Consider the following 23,340-nt stretch of genomic DNA (forward strand, 5'->3'; position numbering starts at 1 on the left):
TAGGTGGTGTCAGTCCTCCGTCTCGTCCTGGGTAATAGCAGGTGTTGAGGAGGACCTCCCTCATCCCTGATGAACCCCAGCCCAGTAGTACACCTGATAGCAGGGTGGGGTTGTGAAATATGGGTCTCAAGTGTTATTATTTTGGGAGGAGTTGATGGTGAAGCCTCTGATGCTATGTTTATTGCAGTTATTGCAACAACACATGCAGGCTGTTCCACAACTGTTATCTGTCTGTGTCCTGAATGCTGTTCGCCTCGTTAAAACATTCCGTTTGTGTCGTTGTCTGTCGTGTCATCTCCTGTCTGGGCATGGCCATTTGTTGTTTTGTGATAATGTGTTTAATGTTGGCGACGTGTCATGTGGTTAGGATACTTATCCGGCTATGTATCGAGTCAAGTGACATGCCACTAATCCGTGTGTTTTCTTTCTTACAGGTGAGTCCTGTGCTTCACGAGCTAGCTTCAGATTGACCAGCCTGCGATCCGGGTTCACACAGCCAGCCATGGACGCGTTCAAAGGTATCGTGTTGGCATTTTGTATACCTCGCATGCACACAAAACTCAAATGACGAAATTCTTCAATAGTTCTGCGCTTCTCTTGCACTTTGGCTATTTCGGGCCAGACAGGATCTTAGCGTCTTGATCTCCAATTTGGCCATCAGTGTAATTTATATCCCTCCAACACGAAGAAATCGGCAGACGTGGAGCTCGGGACGGCGTGATTTACCATCGTTTGCGTGCCGGATTTTCACGGCTGTCTCGTCACGTTTCGTCACGATTCTCACGTCACGTCCCGGGCCTGTCACGTCACGCACGTTACGCCTGTCACGGACTGTGATGGTGGACGTCGGTCGATGCGAGGAGCTGCGCGGGACTGCTCCGATCTTTTGTTGCGTAGCTGAGGGTCAGTTACGCTCTATGAGAGACGATCGTTGGTGCGGAGCGTGACAAATTCCGACGCAAATGTGTGACAAATTTTGGTGCAGCGTCCCACGATGCTGAATCTTTTGTCCATTTTTGGGAGATGGAGGGCAATGAACGACATATCCATTATGTACCGGCAATTATTATTGCTTTCCGCAAGCAAGAAGGTACACACAGAGCCTGGCTTTCTTTGTAATTACATCGCTTTCCGTCTCTCCCTATCCGCATAACGTCTCGGCATTGCGTATATTTCCTACATCTGATTGTGCAATTTGCATATCTCCGCCGCATCCCACCGCTATCCATCAGGTCTCAGTGCAATCATCCCATATCCCCACCTCAGCAACTGCGTGATTCGTTCTCATGTGCTGACCACTAAACACACCCGTCCTTGGTGTTGGGTCGTTACTCTCCGTCGTCGTCTCAGAACCGACCAGCCGTGGGAACTCGGGTCTTTGCGTTCCCACGGTCACTGCTTGGCCGACCGACGGCTGTCGCAGCTGGCCAGAGAAGCTGCGGCAGCTCCGAGTTTTGGACAGGCGAGAAAAGGTCGCCAGAGATAGATGGAGACGTGGAAAGATGGGCGGTGTAAGTTAAGACAACGCTGACCGCGCAGTGCGGCTCAAAGTTTCATCGGGTTGACCAAGGGCACTAAAACCAACCTCAACCATCGCTATCTTGAGTGGGACGATGTTGTGAGCGGGACTGAAGCCAATCGGTGGGATGAGCTAGTTTAATCGGCTGCGTGACCTGATTGTCTAGATTTTAACCATGGCCACCTGGTTGAAATGGTTTATTAATCCAGTTAGCGACATGTGTGGCACTGTCTTCGTGGAAGATTAAATGTGCGCTCTGATCGTAGTCGAGATCGCGTTTCTCGTTCGGCCGAGTTTTTACAGCCACACATAATAACTCATGCAGGCGATTGATGGTGCTCCGGTCGGCGTATTTCATGCTTGATTAATGCCTCGTTTTTGCATAGATTACACGCATTTCGAACGATGATTTGAGTTTTGCACTTATGACCTAACGGTAACCGAATGATTAGGTCAGGTCTGAGGACTTTTTACCAGTACCTTGCTACTATTTTTATAATCTTGATTATTCTATGAATTTCATCAAAATTGTAAATTTTAGTCGTCGTTACATTTCCAACTCGTATGGCTCGAAGTCACTCTTGTACTGTCGTCTCAAACTGTCGCCGCTAATAACGACATGCGGAGCGCTATTTGCCTCCCGCCAGGGTTCGGTGACCTCCTGATGAGGTCCTCCTGCCGATGTCCGTGTCTTCTGTGTCGTCAGTCTCCTCACCTGTCAAAGCTGTGACTTGCGGAAATTCCTGCGAAAGCACGCCTTCAGAAATACAAAGGCTTTGGATCCTGATGACATGATTTTCGAAGATTCCCAGTATCCATGCTTAGTTTTGCCGGCCAACTTGTTTCCTTATATACGTCATAATTCCTTTCGAGGTTATTTTTCGGTTGACTAAGACCAAAGTCCTTAGGAGACAAGGTCCAGCAGGCGATAGTTAAATAAGAAAAAAATCAGAGTCCTGGCTCCTGCGTCTCACTGAAAGTACCCAAACCGTTCTGAACTCCCGACGCTTTGTTCACTCTCCGGCCACAATCTGGGTGCTCTCCCCTGGTCCAAAACCTCCCCCTCTCCCGTCTCCCCTCGGCCATGTGTCTTCGCTGACGGGGCGGCGGATTCATGGCCGCGTTTTTGCTGCACGCGCGTGTGCCGCTGCTGCGTCGGTACCGACGATAGCGTCGTCGGCACCGACGCTGTTGTGAGCGCAGCTTGAGGCACGGGCGCGCGTGGCGCGGGCGAGTCTGAGTTGCCAGCGGGGGTCTGCCAGGAGAGACCGTGCGTCGGAGGCCATGTTGGTACCAGGATTGTGTTCTGCTGAAAGCTGTGGTACCTTTTTTAAATGTACAGCTAGATGAACTTTTTATTAGGTGATTTTGACAAAAAAAAAAAACGATTTTCGGATATGGCCATATGTTCCTGCGATTCAAATGCATTGCTAGTTTTACGTGAAGACGGTGCCTGAAGTCCGTGACTTGCGTCTTTTAAACTTGTCCCTTGAAAATCACGGCTCATTTTCATGACGCGTGATTCCCATCAAAACGACAGCCGTAAAATGACGTCAGTTGACGCGGAATCGGGCCGGCGTACTTTCCACGGGCGTGCACGATCCGCTGCATTTAGCCGCTTACTCTGAATTACCCAACCTGTCCCAATCTTTCTATTCCAGTCTTTTGGCCGGTGATGCCAGTTTTTACCTGCGTGGCCGGTTGAGTTCGCCGGGACGACCTTGCCTTTGTTTATCAGTCGCCATGTCGAGCAGCAGAGGCGGCGTGACCGCTGTTGGCGCAGTGTGACAATGTTTGGCGCACTGGGACGATGTTTGTCGCGGTCCCACAGTGACAATGACAAACGGAACGCTGCGCTCTGCTGGGTCGTGCTAGATGCGCATCGTCATCTTTGTTGATCTCTAGGTAGATTATCTTAGAGTTGCTAAACCAAATGCGCCTTGCTTACCCTTTGCCGCTTAGCAACATCTCCCGAATCCCAGAATATCCTACATAGCGCACACTGACCACCCCTTTTCCCCGCACGAAATCTGACTCTTCGCGGCCTTGGAGCTACTTCACACAAACCGGAACCAGATATATCTGATCGCTCATGAAGACAACTATCGTGATCGAGCCATTCTTTCAGCTGTCTGGTCTCCTGCTTTGAACGATTTTTGCGGGCGGCATGAGGTAACCGCGTCGCAGATAGGGTGTCCTGTTTTGCGGCCATTTCTTCCCACTGGAGAGATGTTGTCTGGGCGATGTCTGTGTGAGATATCGTGATGCTGTTCGGGGTATCGGAGCCGTCCGTGGGAAAGGTGGCCGTGATGTCCAGAGGAGACCGGTCAGTGGCGCGCTGGGTGTCCTGCAGTGGTGCTCTGTGCGCTGGGAAGGTGTGACATGTGGAAAGGTGTCCGTGTCTTCCTAGTGTGGTTCCGTGGTGATTCAGGTGTTCCTACATCGAACGGAAGTGCTGGAAGAAGGAGGATGAATTCCGTCAGTTGAGGTGGGTCGTAACATGAGGTATGCAGATACAAAACATCTGAGGTATTTGTTTCCGACTTCCTCTGGCTGTCTCCCAAGACACAAGCGTTGTGACGTCTCCTGACCCTGTGCTCTGATGTTGTTAATGGTACCTGTCACGCTATCTTGCTGAGTCGATGACTTAAGTCGGGCGCTCGACTGTTGTGTTGACACAGCGAATGGACTGCCGGACTTTGAATCACCAGGAGGTATGACCATCACTTTCGGAACGGAACATATTCATCATGGTGGGCGGACGTTTTTCTTTGCGGCCGAGCGCTGCTTCGCTCAGGTTCTGGCCGTATTTGGACACAGCTAATTAGGGAGACTTTTTGACAGCATTGTTTCTCAGTGTCGCTGGGGAAAATTGTGACGCTGCTATTCATACATACCTCGAGCACCTGGTCATGCTGAAGGAGTGAGTCGAAGGACCGATGGCCGGGCTGGCGTGCGATCTTCTATATAGAGTTGTCCGTTGAGTGGCACTCTACATACGTTAGTGATAGCTTGCTGGTAAAAGGCTGGCTTGGGTAGGGATATCGATTGCTCAAACTGCCCAGACCTCTAAAAGTCGCCCATATCGAACTATGTATGCCAATAGGTCCCGTTCAATCAACTATGACGAGACTATAGCCCTCACTTTCAGAGCGTCTGTGCTTTATGCGAATGTTTATTGCAGGCTCCAGACGATCTTGTTTGATGCGATTGTTTTTTAGATGAGCCGGCTCTTGTACGGTGTATCCACTAACGGTATATAAAGTAATAGATTCGCCATTCCTAACAGTAACACATTGTTTCCATAATTGATCGATGTAATTATAATTATGATGCTGGGCGTATCGAATACGGAGTGATTTAATGATGGCTGAATTACTCCGCAAGGATAATAAATTGAACAGTCATATCATTAACAAAAACATTTAACAATCCGGAGTTGTTATTGCAGACAAGCCTCCAAAATGCTGCAACATATTGCAACGCTATTGCAGACAATGGCCGGGCACGCCTGTGGGAGTGCCGCCATGTCACCACTCTGTCGATGCGCTCAACACTATCCTGAAAACGCCCAGGACTGCCGACCGGGCCGCGGCGGTGACCTCGACTCGGGCGCCGGTTTGGTTGGTCCGCTCGACGGTCCGGCAGCGTCCCTGCAATTTGTCGCCGTGTTTAGTCGAGCTCCGATAGCGCGGTTCTGTGAGGCTCCCCTAACGGTCCGGGGGTGAGACGCTGGCAGCGCCCGCCGGCGATAGTCGGAAGCCTGCACCGTGTCCGACAGGGCTGCTGGGGCTCCAGGGGTCAATGGAGGGGCCCGCCAAGGTCAAATAGTCGCATTTTATGCACTAATGACTAGGAAAAGGGTAAACATTGCTGTCGACTTGCTGGCGCACTAGATGTGTTGCAATTCAGCTATTTATAAGACGTGCTGTAAATTGCGTCTCAACTACCGGCGTTATGTCTTAGTGGCATCTCTTGCGTCCCATAGCCATCCCCGGACCATTTCTCTCGGCATTCGCCCCTGAAATTCCTAGCATCGCTCCGCTCCCTCGTGTTATCATTGCATGCCGGCCGCTCCTATTGTTACATCTGTTGGCTCCGACCGTGCCCGGCTCGTTTGTAACCCATTCCTGTAAACTCCACCCGCATTTTGTTCATTTGCGGCACCATTATCGCGGCATTTGAACGCGGCGCAAACGCTCCACCCTCTGGCTTATCCCAGCTCGCTCTGCACGGTAGGTAGGTGGGTGTTCCGTCCACATGGACTTCGGTGAAGTCCGCCGCCTAGCTAGGAGAGGCTCAGCACGTCTACAACGTCCGTGCATGGGCTCTGCACTAGACTGTGCACACTGAGATGGTCGTGCTCGCGTGTGGAGTCCTCAGCTAGAACGATTGGCTCTATGGATGAGACCGGCTTCGTGATGGCCGGATCGTGCGCTGGGCGAACTCTTCAATGTCTGACGCTGATCCTCTCCGGGTCGGTTTTTAGAGACAGTATCGTTATGCGTGAGACTGGGAGATTGAAAACGGTCGTGTTTGCACGTGCACGTGATTGTTGGAGATACGGCGATCACGTGACCGGAGGGGTGTTCAGATATGGAGTGCGGCTGGGGTCACGTGGTCGGTGGGTCGATGGGTGGTGATGCGTAGTACTGCCATGCGACTGACCACTGACTGATTAGGGTGGAGGTGCCGGGGCTGACAGGTCACGTGATCCAGCTGCAGCGAGGACCCGAAAAGAGCTCTAGGAACTGTGAGCCCCTAGTATTATTTGACACCTGTCATTCGTAAGTCCTACGGTCAACAGTCAAACTCTGTAGGCATCAAAATCTGACCTTTGAGAAAGGTGACTGAGCTGATGCATGGCGCATTTTATCCAAAATCCCTAGACAAATCTGTAGGTACGATCAACTAGTCCATATTTGGTTTCTCCGGCAGTACGGAAAGTGCCATTCTATGCTCACACCCGTCCAAACATGTCATATATCGGAGCTGATGTCACAGTCGATGTCAGTGTTGCCGTGTCTTCTGTCTCGCGTACAGCATGTTCATGTCATCGGCACGCATTGCAACTGAAGTCATTAAGCGATCCGATGGAGCTTCAAATCTCTTGACACAGTCCATTGAAGTTGTTCGGAGCTACTACTGCACTCGACCTAGCCAGCGCTGTCTGATGCCTTAGTGTTAGTTCTTCAGTCGGTGAAGCGTAACACATCTCAGTCACGGTGCGGTGCAGAGGATGAGCGAAATGCCCCTGGCCACGTCTTCACGGCAGCTGACGCCCCTGACAGTGAGACAGCTTCGGCTGGGATCTGGGTCACGATCGCGGGCGCTCATGCTGCAATGATAAATGATGTTGGATCGTGAACGATTCGTGGCGTGGGAGTTGACCGTGAATGCCGTGGGAGAACGATTGTTACGTTTGCCGTCGTGTAATCGGGAGCTGTGAACTGCCAGTGCTCGAAGACTGAAGAAGATCAAAGATTGTGTTTGGATTGGGCTGCGCTGTTTGTGGTCGTTCAGCGGACATTAAGCGGTTTTTTAGGTGTTTGCTGCAAGCATCATAGATCTCTTCAAGTCAAAGAGATGGTGTGTTTTCAATCCATGTCCCTAAGCCCACCATCCATGTCTTTCCTCCGAGCCTGCTGTTTATCTGTGAGCGACACGCGTCCATCCTCAATGGACGAGTTATTCGCTCTGCGTCCATCTGCGTGTTCTGCCTTTGTCAACAGCTGCGTACCTACGTGTGTGCAACCATCAGCTCGAGCCAAACAGAGCAGGATATCGTTAGCGTGGGATGCCTCGTGGCCAAACAACCTGCGAAAGTCATCACGGGGAGTGGGTCGGAACGGGCTGGTGCTGTGACACCTGGTGACATTTGGTGATATTCGGTGATCTGGGTGACATTTGGTGACTGGTGACAGACGGTGACTGTGGTCGCTCACGTCCGCTAACGCTGGTGACTTTGGTTCCGTTCGCGGAGGACAGGTGACAGCGGGTGGTGACGACACAAAGGGCGGTCACTGGTCGGGCTGTCACCGGCACGTCAGTCACCTGACCGGTGCTCTATGGGGTCACGCAAACGGTCAGACTGAGCTAGAATGGCGTGCAGTTAAAAGGATCCTTATGCATTCCCATCACACTTAAGCACTAGCGCCATTGCCGCTTATTCATAATCCTCTCACAATGCCACGAGTGCTTCCCACTAAGTGTGAATCTCCGGAATTCCCCTTTTCCGACCAGCTGTGTGGCTCCCCTCCCCTCCCCTTCCTTCCCCTCCCCTCCCCTCCCCTGCCGACCCCGCTCCGGGCCGTGCCCCCGGTCACGTCCCGTAATAGCTCCCCACAAACAGGGGACAGGCGGGATCGGCCGCCGCCCTGAGCGGGGGGACTTTTGGCTGGCCCTGCCACGGGTCGGCGAGGGAGGGGAGGGTTGAACAGCGGGTGTCATGGCTGAAATGGTAGGGTAGAGCCAAGGTCAGGACTGGCGGTGTATGGTGGCGAAACTTTCGTTACCATGCCAAATTGAGATGTGTGACAGTTTTACCGCATAGGCGTAGGAACAGGGGGGCCGGGGGGGCCATGGCCCCCCCACTTTTCAGCGATTGTTTAAACTAAAATCTTTATTTTTGATTTAAATACAAAACTAAGAGCAGGAAATGGTTCAGCAAGGTGAGATGAACACAAAACTGCTAAGAATTTCTTCATAGGGGTATTGGGGCTCCCACAAAGTGACACTGAAGTTTCGCTGGCCCCCCCACTTTTCGTGAGGTTCCTACGCCCATGCCTTCCGCTGTTTGAAATATGCAATAAAGTATGACTTAAGCATGCTTCCTGTCCAGCACGAGGATCTGTTCTACCGCTTTATTCCTTTATATACCGGTTTGTCTTACGTCTCCCCTGTGCCGCGTCCCCTGTGAAGCCCGTCCCTGCTCCTGAGCCGCCGTCAGGCTCATCCAATCGCGCCCTGCCACTGAGCCCACCCCAGGCGCGCCAAATCGTTCTCTGCCCCTGTCCGAGTTTTGCCCCCATGGGCACGTCAAATCGCGCCTCCCCTGAACCGCCACCCCAGGCGCGCCGAATCGCGCTCTGCCCGTGAGCCGACCCTTGGCGCGCTGAGACCCCAGGCACCCCAAATCGTCCCGGCGCGGCGTGTGACCGGTGCTGAGGGGTGCAGAGGACAGTGGCCAGCGCCGGATGTCATTACTGGCGAGGCCGGCGGCCGCGGCGGCTGAGCTGCTGACGGTTTGAGGACGATTTGAGGACTGCGAGAGGTATGAGACCGGCGGTAGCATGGCGTGGGAGGCCATAGAGCGATCCGACGGAGCTAAAAAGGAGAGAGAACATGGCAAGGAGCTAAGGGAGCCAAAGAAAGAGCCGACGATGTAGTGTATGACGTGTCATTGACAAATGAGGAAGTTTGACTATAATATTAGGGTGACCGGTTTTGCAAAAAGTTTCGAAAAGTTTTGCTCCCCAGGTCTAATCTAACGTATTTGGGGGTGCTGATCACGAATCCGGCGGAAAAAATAAAAAAATCGATTTTTTTTTGACCGCCCCGGCTCTTTGAATATTTCCGGTTTTCTCAATTTTTGCATGTTTTTGAATAATATGATGAATGTAATGAAAAAATATTAACAATGTATCGCTAAATGCATGTACCAGTCGATTCGGCATACAGCGGCGTCGAAATCGGCACGCCGCCTGCTTCACCGGCCTCGCAGGAAAGCACAAGGCTCGGAAGGTTTGCGTTAGTTACCCGATTCTCTCCATAGATGGCGCTGGCGTAGCCGCCCGCCGGCCGGTCGTTGCCGTGCCGTTCACAGCCCCGGCGGTCACTTGCGAGTTGCGACCGTCGTGGTCGTTATGCTACGTCTATCAAAGCACGACAGAAATGCTCACTTCATTTTTATGTTACTTCAGACACATTTTAGACCTAATGTTGAATTGGATAAATGACTATCGTGCATTGGCGAAATAGTGGAGTGCGCTCGGGAGCCATTTACAATAGCGAGGAACGTAGGTGGATTGATCTGAGTAACACATGACACTGCGTTCACTGTTGATATGAAGTTTATTCACACTATGTAGTCGGGTGACATGAGAACAAAGTGACTAACATACCTTGTGTACGACACATGGATGAAGCTAATGCTACTTTTTTCATTTTGTTTCGGTAGGCCCGTTTGTTCAGAGCGTAGCCGTCCTGTCGGTCTGCGCCTGTTACAGCTGTGACTGATTCGGTGGTCAGCTTTACAGCCCTTTCGGTGGATTGGGTATGGCAGGGGACCCCCGTTTTGGAGTCTGTAGAAAGTTGCGCAACTCATCCTCGCTCATGTGTCGTACACAAGGGGGCTCGATGTCTCGGCCCTCGTCAACCGCTCGCTGCACGTTAACCAGTTCCATATAGTTGTTCGCTTGAACGTTAATTTCCGGCAGCCGGAAGTGCCGAATGGGCTGCTGCTGTGGCGGTGGGGGTGGCAGCTTTGGCGGCGGTCGTGGCGGCGGTGTCGGCGGCGGCGGCGGTGGTGGTGGTGGTGGTGGTGATGGCCGCCGCCGTTTCAGACGCCGCTGCTGCTGTTGTGGCGTCGGCGGCGGGGCGGCGCCGGTATTACATGTCGGTAGAGCAGCCCTCTGACGAGCTGTGCCTGCTGGCACGATACATAGTTTGTGTGTATGTGCCCGGTATAACTTGCATCAAACAGAAATCGGACGTGGTGTATGCACCCTCTCACGTGTGCCAGCAGCTGCGCCGCCAGCGGCTGAACTTCACTGGCGAGTCGCTGGCGTGCATGCAAAGTAGCGTCGAGAGGAATGCTTACATGGCTCATGAGGAAAATGTGCTGCTCGCCATGCTCGGCGATGAAAATCATGGGATTAGGGCAGATGCAGTCCGCATAATCCAGAGCATTCGTCAAAAAGGGCAGCGACAGGAGCAGCCGCCGTTCCCGCCCCCGCCACAGCAGAAGCAGCGGCGACAGAGGCGGCGGCCATCGCCACCACCACCACCGCCGCCGCCGCCGCCGGCGCCACAACAGCAGCAGCGGCGTCTGAAACGGCGGCGGCCATCACCACCACCACCACCACCACCACCGCCGCCGGCACCGCCGCCACGACCGCCGCCAAAGCTGCCACCCCCACCGCCACAGCAGCAGCCCATTCGGCACTTCCGGCTGCCGGAAATTAACGTTCAAGCGAACAACTATATGGAACTGGTTAACGTGCAGCGAGCGGTTGACGAGGGCCGAGACATCGAGCCCCCTTGTGTACGACACATGAACGAGGATGAGTTGCGCGACTTTCTACAGACTCCCCTTAAAACGGGGGTCCCCTGCCATACCCAATCCACCGAAAGGGCTGTAAAGCTGACCACCGAATCAGTCACAGCTGTAACAGGCGCAGACCGACAGGACGGCTACGCTCTGAACAAACGGGCCTACCGAAACAAAATGAAAAAAGTAGCATTAGCTTCATCCATGTGTCGTACACAAGGTATGTTAGTCACTTTGTTCTCATGTCACCCGACTACATAGTGTGAAAAAACTTCATATCAACAGTGAACGCAGTGTCATGTGTTACTCAGATCAATCCTCCTACGTTCCTCGCTATTGTAAATGGCTCCCGAGCGCACTCCACTATTTCGCCAATTCACGATAGTCATTTATCCAATTCAACATTAGGTCTAAAATATGTCTGAAGTAACATAAAAATGAAGTGAACATTTCTGTCGTGCTTTGATAGACGTAGCATAACGACCACGACGGTCGCAAGTGACCGCCGGGGCTGTGAACGGCACGGCAACGACCGGCCGGCGGGCGGCTACGCCAGCGCCATCTATGGAGAGAGTCGGGTAACTAACGCAAACCTTCCGAGCCTTATGCTTTCCTGCGAGGCCGGTGAAGCAGGCGGCGTGCCGATTTCGACGCCGCTGTATGCTGAATCGACTGGTACATGCATTTAGCGATACATTGTTAATATTTTTTCATTACATTCATCATATTATTCAAAAACATGCAAAAATTGAGAAAACCGGAAATATTCAAAGAGCCGGGGCGGTCAAAAAAAAAATCGAATTTCATAATTTTTCCGCCGGATTCGTGATCAGCACCCTCAAATACGTTAGATTAGACCTGGGGAGCAAAACTTTTCGAAACTTTTTGCAAAACCGGTCACCCTACTATAATATGAGCGTGATAGGAGAAATTCTATCTGCGTTTCATGACAAATGATAATGGGGAGTGATATTAAAAAAACAGCTGAGAAGTTGAGCGAGATGAATCGAGGTCTCACGATAAAGAGCTGGTATTATCAAGGCCAAAATGGGCCGGCGAATTCAATGGATTCATACTGCTAACGGGCCGAGTCCAGGACAATGCCGGCCGCTCGTGAGGGGAATTCAGCGACTGCTGAGGGAGCCCCCGCTCCTGGGGGGAGCGCTGTGCCTTTGGCTGCTGCTCCACCGCCTGCTACCCCTCAGATGAATGGAGCTCGTCAGTGGCTCTGGCGGCCACCTGCAGCAGCCATTGATAGGAGCTATCGACGTCACCGACAGACCGAACGGCGACGGTATGGGGAGTGACTCGGTGACGTCCAGTGACTGATCACCGCCCATAGACGCCGCGGGAGGGGTGATACGAGCACGGTGGATGGTGTTGGGTGAACGCCGTAGACACAAACCAATCGGAGCCTCGGCTAGGTTTGACTGCTACTCGACTACTCGACTAGGCCATCAGTTGAGACTTGAGAGTAAGACACTAGACAGCTGCGGGGTCGCACCGCGCCGACATTGGAACTGGATCTGATCATCTGACGCCGCGACTGTATGGAGCTGTGATGTGAGCCACAGAGGCGGTACAGGGGTGTCCGGTGGCCCGGCTCCCGCGGGGAGGCGGACAGACTGACCGACCGCCGTCCACTCCCGGCAAATGACTGATTGTTATCGCCCCGACACGGTGCCGTGGGGACCGGACCGTACCGTGCCTCAGTCCGCACCGGAGCGGGCTCCCATCTGCGTCCCTCCCTCCCTCTGCCCGTCCCTCCCTCCCTCTGTCCCTCCACCGCACTCTACCGAGCGGCGTCTCGGCACGCAGTCGTAGTTCGCCGGCCGGCCGCTGCCGCTCAGTGGCGCTGCTGTAGCTCGGCAGCGGCTCACGCTGCTCGGCCGCGGAGTGTTCGTCCGTCTGCGTGAGAGGGAGGTCCGTGTGCCGCGCGGGGTGCTGGCCGCGGCCAGTGAGTGCCCCAGGAGTGTCTGAGAGGCTGTGGGTGTGAGATAGGAGTGAGGAGAGGTGTGGAGGAGACTCGTGTGGGCTCAGAGAAGGTGCGGCGGTGTCTGGTCGGACGTAGTGCGGAGAAGACGGCGAGTACGACTCTGCGAGAAGCCAGGTGGTCGCGGAGGTCGTCCCACCGCGCCGTGAAGGACGCGGAGCGCCGGGGTGCGCCGCAGCGACGGGCCGACGCCGAGCGAGGGGAGCGAGTGCGTACAGCGCGCGGGGGACTTTATACGGTGCGCGTAAACAGAGACCCGTGGGACTGTGCAGTGTGCGGGCTCATGGACAGATCGCGATTGGCGTGCTTCGCAGGGCTGAGTCGAGTTCATGCTTTGTGAGATAGGATAGCGTCCCTTTTTCAGTATTGAATTTACTATGTAACCTATAAAATATTTACATTTCCCTGCCGAGGACGTCTACCTATGAATCCCTCCAATTCGAACCATTTACTCGGTGTAATGTAGTCACATGGCAAACCCCTCAGCGTCAACTCCTGGTCACCGCGCGTGGCCTCACCTCGCGGCGCAGAAGCCCGGCCTCTAATGGCGCATTCCTACGCCGTGCTGCACGCCCGTCCTAGCACGACCGGCCACCGGCACGACCTCTCCAATCCGACGCGATCCGATCACGGGTCAGTAAATCAGCGCTCCGTATGGCCAGCGCCGAACGGCAGCTCCAAACGGCGCAGTGGCGCACGTGCCTCTGCAATTGTTGCAGAAAGGAGCTGTCGAATGTGCAGACCGGCGTGCTCAAGCCGTGCTTAGGCCGTGCTGGATGCGTGCTCAGGGCGTGCTCATGGCGTGCCACGCTCCAGTCGGCGCTAAGGCGTGCTTGAGATTTTCTCGAGCTCTGATTGGCGTCTAAGCCGCGTCTGAGCCGAGTTTTAGAGCCGCGCTTGGGATGTATTTACCCGAGTCGTCCTTGGTCGGACTCGTGCTCCTGAAAGAGCGGTGCTCAGGCTGTGCCTCGGCTGTAGTCAGGCCGTGCTCGGAGGACGTGCTCGTGCACAGCTGCGGTCGTTCTCGGCCGTGCTCGTGCCGAGGTCAGTCGGTGCACGGCCGGCTGTGCCCGCCGCTGTTCAGACCTGTTATACAGCCGTGCTACCCGGTGCACCGTGCCGTTTTATGCGGCCCTCCGTCTATCCTGGGAGCTCTGAATAGTAGCTCTGCCCGGCTGCAGTCATAGCTCTGAGCTATGGCTCATTGAGCCAGCTCGGAGCTACGTGCGCCAGATGTGCGTGGTCACGCTCTGATGAACGTGCTGACCTCATTAAATCCTGAATCTCGCCCGACTGATCATGTCAGACCTGATATCTCTGATCATCTACCCCTCACACCATCCAAGTGTTGCTCAGCTGTCCCCATCACCTCAGCGACCCCCTGCCGGTCGACTGCTGGGTCGTTGCGTGCGGCACGGGCGTTTCAGGCGCGGCGCCGGGTCGCTGTCCATCTAGCGCCCCGTTCCTGACCCGCGCCCATCTCTCACCAGCCGCGTAGGTGGACAGCTGGGGCCGCACACGCGTCCCGCTTATAGCGTGTCATGGAGACTAGCCCGCTTGAGATGATCTACGGCTCGAAAGGTCTCTGCGCGGGGTATCCATGAACGCCTACAGCTGCGCTCTGTGATGGCTTTAAAACCTCCATGGGTGCGATATCTAGACAGGTGTGTTGGTTTAGGTAGCACATGCCACATAACGTCTTCCCGATGTCGGATTTTCATCCTTCATATTTTTGTCCATCGAATGTCCCATCAAAGTCCATCAATTCAACAACCCTTTGACGTTTGTTGAATGTCCTTTTCATCGTCTAACAATCCTTTAACGACTATCAAACGTCCTTTTAACGTCGTTCGAACGTCCTTCTGACGTCCTCGGCTACCCGCCGCGCCGTGCGCACCTTCGCTCGGCGGCCCGTGTCGAAACCGCGGCTCCCTGTCGATAGTGCGTCCGACGGATGAGTTATGTGCGGCCTCGCACCGCCGTAATTATGAGCGCTTTCATCGGCGGAGTTCGGCCGTCTCCTAGCCGTAGAGTGGCGCGGGGTGGCGATTATCGTTCGGTATTTGTCGACAGAGACGATCAAGGAGAAACTGGGGGCGGCGCCGCCATGCGCGACTCGCAGCCACGTCAGCGCCCGGTCCGTTCAGCTTACGATGCACGCTGTCTCGATGGACGCACCCCGGACCCCGCCCCTCCGGATTCTCCCATTTCGGTCAGCTCAGTGTGAGGCGTACTCGCCGGCGCCGGGGAGCTCGTGATCGCGTCGACCACCCGCCGCTGAGTGACCCCTCCGGTCAGCGGCGATTGCGGCTGTTGGGCCGGCTGGTCTATTTCGTGGGCGGATGGCCCTGCTGGACACCGGGGTCGCCCTGACTGATTCGGCCTTGGTACCGCCTCCACACTGCCCGCCGCCGGCCGGCCGAGGGCTGTCAGAGAGGGTGGCAGTGACGGCTGTGGGTGGGGCGGTCCGAGCGACCCCGCGGTGCCAGCGGGGACCTGACGTCCGCCTGCTGATCGCCGCGCTGAGCTGACGGAGGTGTGGAGACTGAGGTGTCAGTCACGGGGAGCGTGCGTCGGCATGGAGATGGGCGGATTAGCGCCCTTATTTGGGACCGGGTCCTGGCGAGGATGTGCGTACTAACAAAGGGCTTCTGTGCAGAGCGAGGCAGGGCGTCTCTGCTTCTCGGAGAAAATCACCAGTCAAGATATTTTCCGATGAGAAGACAGGCGCCAGTGTCTCGGCGGAGAAGGAAGCAGGGTGCTGTCGCCCTGTGAAAGAGAACGTTTGAGTGTTGAGTTTCACATCTCGGACTGTGTTTTTCCATCACCGACGTGCGTCTCCGCGATGTCACTCAAGCGGAAGCAGAAGCCGGCCGCTGAGCCTGTGTTGGACGCCTCCAACAAGCGCTTCAGCGGCTACAGCTTCAGCGAGCTGAAGATCCCGGCCATGCCGGTGATGGAGGCTGACTACGAGGCCGAGGTGGAGCAGAAGCTGACGGAGATGTCGCTGGCCGGCCGCGGCGTGGACAGCAGCAACTACATCGGTCGCGGCGAGCTGCTCACCGAGCGCCTCCAGACCGTACCCGAGTTCAGGGTGCCCGCCGTGCCGCCGCTGAAGGAGCTGGACGGACGCTCCCTGGACGGACGCTGGATGTTTGAGGGTCGCTCGGTGGAGAGCCGCGCTCAGGAGGGTCCCGCGCCGGTGCCGTCGGCGGCGGGCGTGCTGCCGCTGCCGCCACCCCCGAGCGTCACCCAGCAGCGGATGTACCGGCGCTCCATCAGCACCGCCCTGCCGCACTACTGCAGCCTCGAGAGGAGGCCTCGCGGTGCCGCGGCAGCTCAGCGACCCAGTGTCTGGATGGTGCGCAGCCAGAGCTTCACCGATGTGTACCAGAAGACCGGCGCGCTGACCGGCCCTGTGGCAGCCGCGGAGCTGGGCAGACCACCACTGAGAGGAGGAGGGGGACGGGCAGATGATCGCGAGAGGAGAAACTCACTGAGGAGGAGCATGAGAGCGCTCAGTGGCAGCTGGAGGAACCTGCTCAAACAAGGTAGGTAGTCCGGAGGTGAACACGGGGAAGCACTTGTTGTTGAGAGCTTATCCGGTTAAATCAGGTTTGTTGCAAACAAGCTTGACTCGGGGTATTTTTCCAATCCGGTTTATTACCGCGTTATCTGATTACGATCTTATTTATCCATTTGTAGAGCTTGCAGGCTTACTTCAAGCCACTCACAAAAAGTGAACTCGACATATGATTGGCACAATCAGCGCAAACTGCCATCTCGATCCTCTGGTTAGCTTCCTCTACAAAGGCTCCGTCAACCGGCGCGCACCAACATAATAGGCCGTCGGTCCGTTCACGTCCCCTGCAGAGCATGATAGTCCGCCGTGCTGCAGCTCTGACAGAAGCAGTGCTGGTCAGCCGGCTCCGACACGGCATGTGACAGCTAATTCTGCGGCTGACAGAAGTCATATCGCCCGTCAAATCACCTGTCACCCCCCTCCCTCCCCCCCCCCCCGACTGCAGTCGGCTGTGATTCTGTCAAATGGAGCTCGTACTGCTGATGTGAAACAACGTACAGAGATTGCGCTTTGTCCTGCCCGACGAGCCGCATAAAATTATCAAAATGCATTAGTGGACATCGAAAAATCGTTTCGCAATCCTGTCACATTGATATTTTACCACTTCCAAGGAGTTATGGTTGCCAGACAGTCACTAATTAGCGTTAATTTTAACGTTCGAACAGGTATAGATCGATAATCTTGGAAGGAGCACCGCGTCTCAACCGTAATGTGTTACCGTCATCCTTGGCAACAGTACTGCTGTAATGTTGACGCTGCATCAGTTCTGGCCTACTCGCTCGGGAGAGCTGGGTCGGGTAGGACAGACAGACGCACGCACTTGGTGAGGGGCAGGGAGGCCTCCCCACCACCCCTGGCTGTCGTTCTGCGTCCAAACATCACCTGGGTAGTCTGCCAGCGCCGCCCGCGCCGGTCGGTCGGTGCCAATGTGGGACGCTTATCTGCCACCGGCTGATACGCGCTGTGTCAACACCAGGGGGGGGGGGGGCTGCGTACGGCGACACGGCTCGCATGCCGTGTGTCGTTCCGTGCCGTGCCGGACCGTTGAGGATGTTCCGTGCTGTGCCGAGCCAAGCCGTGCCTTCAGTGCTTTGCTTCGCTGTTGGACGAACGGTGGTTTGACACGAAGCGGTAGTGATTCGAGGAGAGTCGAGACGGCTGCCAAAGACAGCGGTGACTCCGCACCACCAACCCCGCCGCCCCCGCCCCCGCCGCCGCCCCCGCCCCCGCCCACCGGGGCGGCCCGTGTGGGCGCACCGGTGACGCGGTGATCAAAGACGATCGTTAATGGCCACTGAGTTGTGTGTGATTAATGACATCATGGGGGCGGATGAGCTCATTAGAGATGAGGGCTCGCGAAAGAGACAGCAGAGACAACATTCAGGTGTTTTATGAGTTTTTGAATGACTCGAGAGTAGCTAATATCGAATATATCGATTGGACAGAATTGGTTCAAGAACATCACGACTTGTTCGGATAAGTCGACCGAACTCTGACCGAACAATGAGTGATTAATGCGCTAGCCTCTCGCATTGACCTCTTAGTGGGTCCATTACAAGTTGTACCGATAATATCTTCTAGACACTTGATCTAGAGTTACGACAACCCTAATGGATCAACTTACCGCTATCTTGATCGGATGTAAATACATTTTGGTGCGTCATTCAGCTATCAGCAGTGCATGATACAGTGGAGGGTTCAAGCTACGACGCCCAAGTGTATTTAAACTTCTCCCACAGGCGCATGTAGTGGCTAGTGTGTGACGCGCAGGTAGCACAGACCAAAGACATGGACGTCTTTCAGGAATAGAACAACATCCAGAACGGATTCGGGCAGCCTCGTTAGCGCTATACGCCCTTAGAATCGCCTATGACGGCTGTATTTCTGATGTAATCTGTCACTGGTTCGTGACACGGATGTTGTTAAGTGGCATCTCCAAGAATATAACGGCTTTAAAACAATTGCCAAAACATTTAAAACAATTGTGATGCCACCTGGGAACATTTAGAAAGATCCTTCACAACGTTATTGTAGATGCCCAAAGAGGGCAATGGCTCGTAAATTGTTGACGGGCTCGTCTGCGTCATTTGATGACAACTGCCTTTGTCGGCTTATGCCACTCCTCTGTAAGAATTTAGCAAAGCGGATATAAATGCTCACTCTAATACCGCGACGGGTAACCACATCAAAGTGCGACCCCCGCCTACAGCGCCGGTGGTAACAACACTCTCCGTCAAACTGGTCAGGCCCAGTCAAGGCCGCCATATTGGTCGAGTAATGGCGATGGGTCCGACCACAGTCGACGCCGCCGCTGCACTGGTCGCCAGCTCAGAATAGCAGTTTACAGGTTGGAAAGCCGTAAATCTTCGGATGGACCACCGATCCTCGACAGCCGGTTGACAGTCCTGCGGTCACAGATGACGTCACGGGAACACATGTGACGTCATTTGGTCCTATAGGGCCAACGAAGGATGGCTCGGGAACTTCAACACCGCCAGTGCTATCGCACAGGTGTAAATGAACAAACGATACCAGACATGCCGTTGTTTCTATTCCACTTACCTTGCTGATGCAGGTTACCTCGTTTTATGCGAGGTAGCGCGATCATGAGAGGCGGTACGTTCTTGGAGGAATGAGTCACTTCGTATCATCGGATGCCGATGGAATGCAGTTTGTGGTTTCTGTCTGAGCTGGCGTACCTATCTGGAAAGGCGCATCATCATTCTTGACGTGACGTCGAATCAAATGATTTTTTCCTTACACTCCACCGCTGTGTGCCTTGATCATTGGGATCCCTTTCTCCTCTTTTCATCATCGTGTCTTCCACCTGCTGAGTGCTGATGCTCCCATCCCTCTCATCTCTCCACGTTTTTCCCACTCCTCCCACCTCTTCCCCCGTCTCCACTCCGTTCGGTGTTCCCGGTCCACCCACCCTGTCCTGTCCCGTCCACTCCACCCTGTCCAGTTCTCTCCGCTCCACCCTACCCGTGTAGCTGCCTCACTGCGTGGGCCCGCGGCGACCCGACCTTCCCGGATCTGACGGAGACTGACAGGGAAGGTCACCGTGCTACCTAAGCTGAATTATGCCCAAACGTGGTTAATGTTTTACCAACTGACAGAAGGCTAATTGGATAAAGAGAGTCAGCATGTTTTTACTTCTTTCACTGGTCTATGGAAATATTTGTTCGAGTGGAAATAGGTCATTTCTTTCGGCCTTTGGTCTGTCTTGAAGGTGAACCCTTGCGTTCGATTCCTTTGATTGTATTCGGGTTCGATGGGACTCACTCCCAGCTGTGTAAGGTTGTCGTGTCGGCGTCCCTGCCAAGGTTGTGTGTGATTCCCGTGCGACCACTGCGCACTACCCGTTCGGGATTGTCCGATAAAGGTCTGTCATGAATCAAGTGTTGATGCTTGAGGGGCCGGACATGGCGGACAACTCAGTATTACAGCACGATAGGAGTGGAGCGCAGGTCGAGCATATTGCTTTTTGATGGTGATGGTAAACTTTCACCCGCATCAGCTCTCTGTCTACATCTGAGTCGAGTTTTCACGTTTACAACTTAAGGTTCCCAGTGTGTGGACGGGGCACGGTCGGAGCCGTGTGGCGCTAGTGCCTACCTCGGCGAGTCATGACTTTCACAAACAATGCCCGGCCTCCGCGGTACTGTTGTTATGCGCTGGAGCGGAGAGTGTTTGTCGAGTTGCGTGCGTTGGATACGCACGCACCGTCCCACCAATCAGAGCGGCGCATTTCATTGCGTCACTGAATAACTCATTGGAAAGTGCCTTGAAGCCACGCTCGATGCTTCGCTAGTAATGCAGGGACAATGTCGATGCATGCCGGGTGCGTTGTGCCGCGAATACGATCGGCATAAATAAGACGTAAACGCGTGCTTTTTAATGTAAATATTCCGCGCTACATTATGCATGCGACCGCAGAATGCATTATGGCTGCCCCATCTGAACAATTTGTCCGGAAATACGTTGCGTTTGATCATGTGACAAATGATGCTAAAATGATTCGGTGATATCTGTTTGGGATATGCAATGCATTACAGCCTTATGTTTCTGCAGCACATGGCCTTCAGCAGAAAAGTCTTGCTGGAGGACTTGAATAAAGATTTCCACTACATCTATTAGTGAAACTGAACTAAAAATCATCGCCAGGGCTCAGGGTGACCCTCGCCTGCCACAGATATCCACTGCTCTGAGGCCACCCTCGTGCGGTGTTTAATCGACTTTAGGCCACGCCCGTCCGGTGTTCCTGCCGCTGCTGAGGTCACAGGCTGGGTCACGTCACGGCGGCAGACGTCCTGAAACGGAGCTAAAGTCAGCCGCTGAAGGTCGACAGGGAACCTCCGGAATACACCGCACAACGGCGGTTCTTTTCCTGGTCCGTAGTCCCAAACCGTTGTTCAATTATCACGCGATTAATAATTAACTTACTCAAGTAGGTCCGCTACCAAAGCTCACGGATCTGAATGCTTTGACGCATTTGTGTGTTCGCTGTTCAGGGTTGTTGCTCACGCATTGTAGCAGAACACGCGTCAGCGTTTTTATTTCTGTTTGAAAGTCGTGACTTCTGCTGTTCAGTGTTCGGTGTCTGACCTTGCGGGACGGCTGGGGACGTGCCGTAACGCTACAGTTGCGTGGCTGGGGACGGGCGCCAGCTGACGATTTTCTGAGCAACAACAGGTGTGCTCTGGCTCCATTCCATGCTCCGCTGTTGTGTTCGAGCACTCTTTCTTTGAAGCATCCGTCCGCTCGAAAACGTTAATCTATGATCTGGTCCGATCATGGGCGTCATGGGGGCACGGAGCCGTGCTCGTTTTCCTGTTTTGGGGGTAAAAAAGCCGAGTTCCCACCCCGAGTAGCTGTGATTGAGAGGCGCGTGCCGGCGGCGGCTCAGACGGCATGTCAGAGCGTGGTCTGAACCGCTCTTTTGGTATTGTTTCACTGGTATTGTGTCAGGGTCACTGGGCAGATGTCGAATTCCGGCGGCGAGCTCGAAACGTGTTCAAAGCAAGCCGTAAGCTCGTCTCGGCTTGACTGAAACACGCTAGAAAAGCACGCTGTGGGCACGAACTGAACATGCTTTTTGGTGGTTAAATCGTGCTCGTGGCAGTGTTCGACGAAACTGCTTCACGGATCTACTTTCATTTCTGCTTCTTTCGAGTGATTGGCTCAGACTGAGAACTTCGTTTTTAAGTCTGTTTGTGAAGTTCCATCCTCGAGTCGTATTTTAAACCCCTCTACTACATGCCCTCTACATCCTCCCCACCTTCTCTTTTTGTGTCGCCTCCCCCACCGCTCATCCGCCTCATCCTGCACACTGTAGTTGCTCCCACTTACGCACCGCTCCGCTCCGAGCTCTGGCCCCGCCGAACCCGGAGCACCTCCGACCCCTCCGCCCTCCGCAGTGCCGCCCTTGGAGCAGCCCGTCCTGCTGCTGAGTCGGACCGACATCCGAGCTGCTCAGGGCTGGGAGCACCGCATGGCAGACGGTGTCAGGTTCCTCGGGCCCTCAGACGTCGTGGGACCCGCACCACTGAGTTCAGAGCAAGGCTGGGGGAGGTTTGGTGGTCGTCACTGTCAGAGCCTGATGTTTCAGATTAAGTGTGATCACGATCATTAGGGTGTTTGCGAGGTGAACGAACGGATGTTGGAGGGGCTTGCAGGGTCAGCGTTGATTGTTTGTGCCGGTTGGGACCCCTCGGGGAGATCCTGTCCACCTCTGAATAAGTCCAGACCTCAGACTGGCGCTGCTCTCAGCGGGAAGTCCTGCCACTGGTCTCCGTCTCGTGTCGGGCGTCCTCCCCGTCTCTCAGGACCCTCGCGACCCCCCGACAGTCGGACAGTTGTTTGTTGTTGAACGGGCTCCTGTGCAGATCCGTTCTCTCGGAGTCCCGGCGGCCGTCGAGTCGGCTACTGATCCGACCTATCGTCGGGGCGGGGTGGTCGTCTCCCTGTCCCGTACCGGTCTGTCAGCGCTGGGTGGTCTGCGGTGTGTTAATTTCGTCCTGTTTAGGTCCATTGTGCGTGCCCTTCCGGTCCTTGTGTGGTCCTTGTGTGGTCTCAGCTGTGAAGGGTTTCAAGCTTGGCCAACCTGGAGCAGTGAGAGCTGGTGACCTGGTGACCTGACGTGGTCTCCCTCGCCGACTGACCCGATGACAGGTGTCACTGAGGTGTGCAGGTGCAGGACGGGCTGCACGGCCCAGTGGAAACTGTCATCGGACGATTTAGCTCTCAGTTGCCGCTCAGCCGTCAGAAGTTTGTCGGACCTTTCAGCACGTGCGGATGTCGTCAGTCGCTATGATTAAACAAATTTGTGTCACGCGGAAATGAAAACGGCAAGACACATCGCGATGGAACATCATGAGTAATGATTACTTTTGATATAGCTCTAATCGACTTCGTAATTTTGGGTTTGTAAGTTTATCTAACGTCATGAACGGGCTTCTGAACCCTGAGAGCCACGTTTTGATACTGTGAATGATGTGAAGCTTGTGGTGCTACTGATTGCGGGAGCTCTGGCATGTCGCCGCGTACGGCAGCGATGAATAACATCTGTTATGGTTCGGGTTATTTCAACACATGGATCTCATCACTAGCACCTCTCGGCAGGGTGGTAAATCCACCGCGGGGTCCCGACTAACTGTCTCAGTCATGAGCCAGCTGTCAGCGTGGGACGGGTGAGGAAGGGGAAGGGGGTGAGGTGTAGGGAACGTTCCAGCGCTGCCCAGCCGGAGAACAGCTGTGTGACCGTGAACAGGGCGCGGGGTGACGAAGATCTCCCCTCCCCTCTCCAGAGTCTCTCCATCTTCTGCAGTTTTCCGTCAGTCCGCGGCCAGGGACTGGCAGTAAATTCACAGCTAGCTTCAACTGCCGGCTCAGGTGTCTTACACCAATATTCACCTCGTGATAGATGTTGACAGTCGGCCTGGAGAAGTTGTCACGGGAAGCGCTTAACTGGC

General features: G+C 54.6%; 1 protein-coding gene across 3 annotated transcripts in view; it reads left to right on the forward strand.

Moving 5' to 3' along the window:
* Window positions 1-429: 429 nt before the first annotated feature.
* LOC122387223 (caskin-2-like) overlaps window positions 430-23,340 on the forward strand; it is an 88,787-nt gene continuing 65,876 nt past the window's right edge. The window contains exons 1-2 of one of the 3 annotated variants that reach the window (XM_043377178.1): window positions 12,502-12,713; window positions 15,443-16,334. In XM_043377178.1, the coding sequence (XP_043233113.1) occupies window positions 15,629-16,334 (706 nt within the window). In that variant the 5' untranslated portion in view covers window positions 12,502-12,713; window positions 15,443-15,628. Of the gene's footprint in view, window positions 519-12,501; window positions 12,777-15,442; window positions 16,335-23,340 lie in introns of those variants that run through there. The other 2 variants (XM_043377179.1, XM_043377180.1) reach the window with 2 other exon arrangements.

Source organism: Amphibalanus amphitrite, unplaced genomic scaffold (assembly GCF_019059575.1).
Source record: "Amphibalanus amphitrite isolate SeventyFive unplaced genomic scaffold, NRLGWU_Aamphi_draft 000278F_arrow, whole genome shotgun sequence".
Lineage (NCBI taxonomy): Eukaryota > Metazoa > Arthropoda > Thecostraca > Balanomorpha > Balanidae > Amphibalanus > Amphibalanus amphitrite.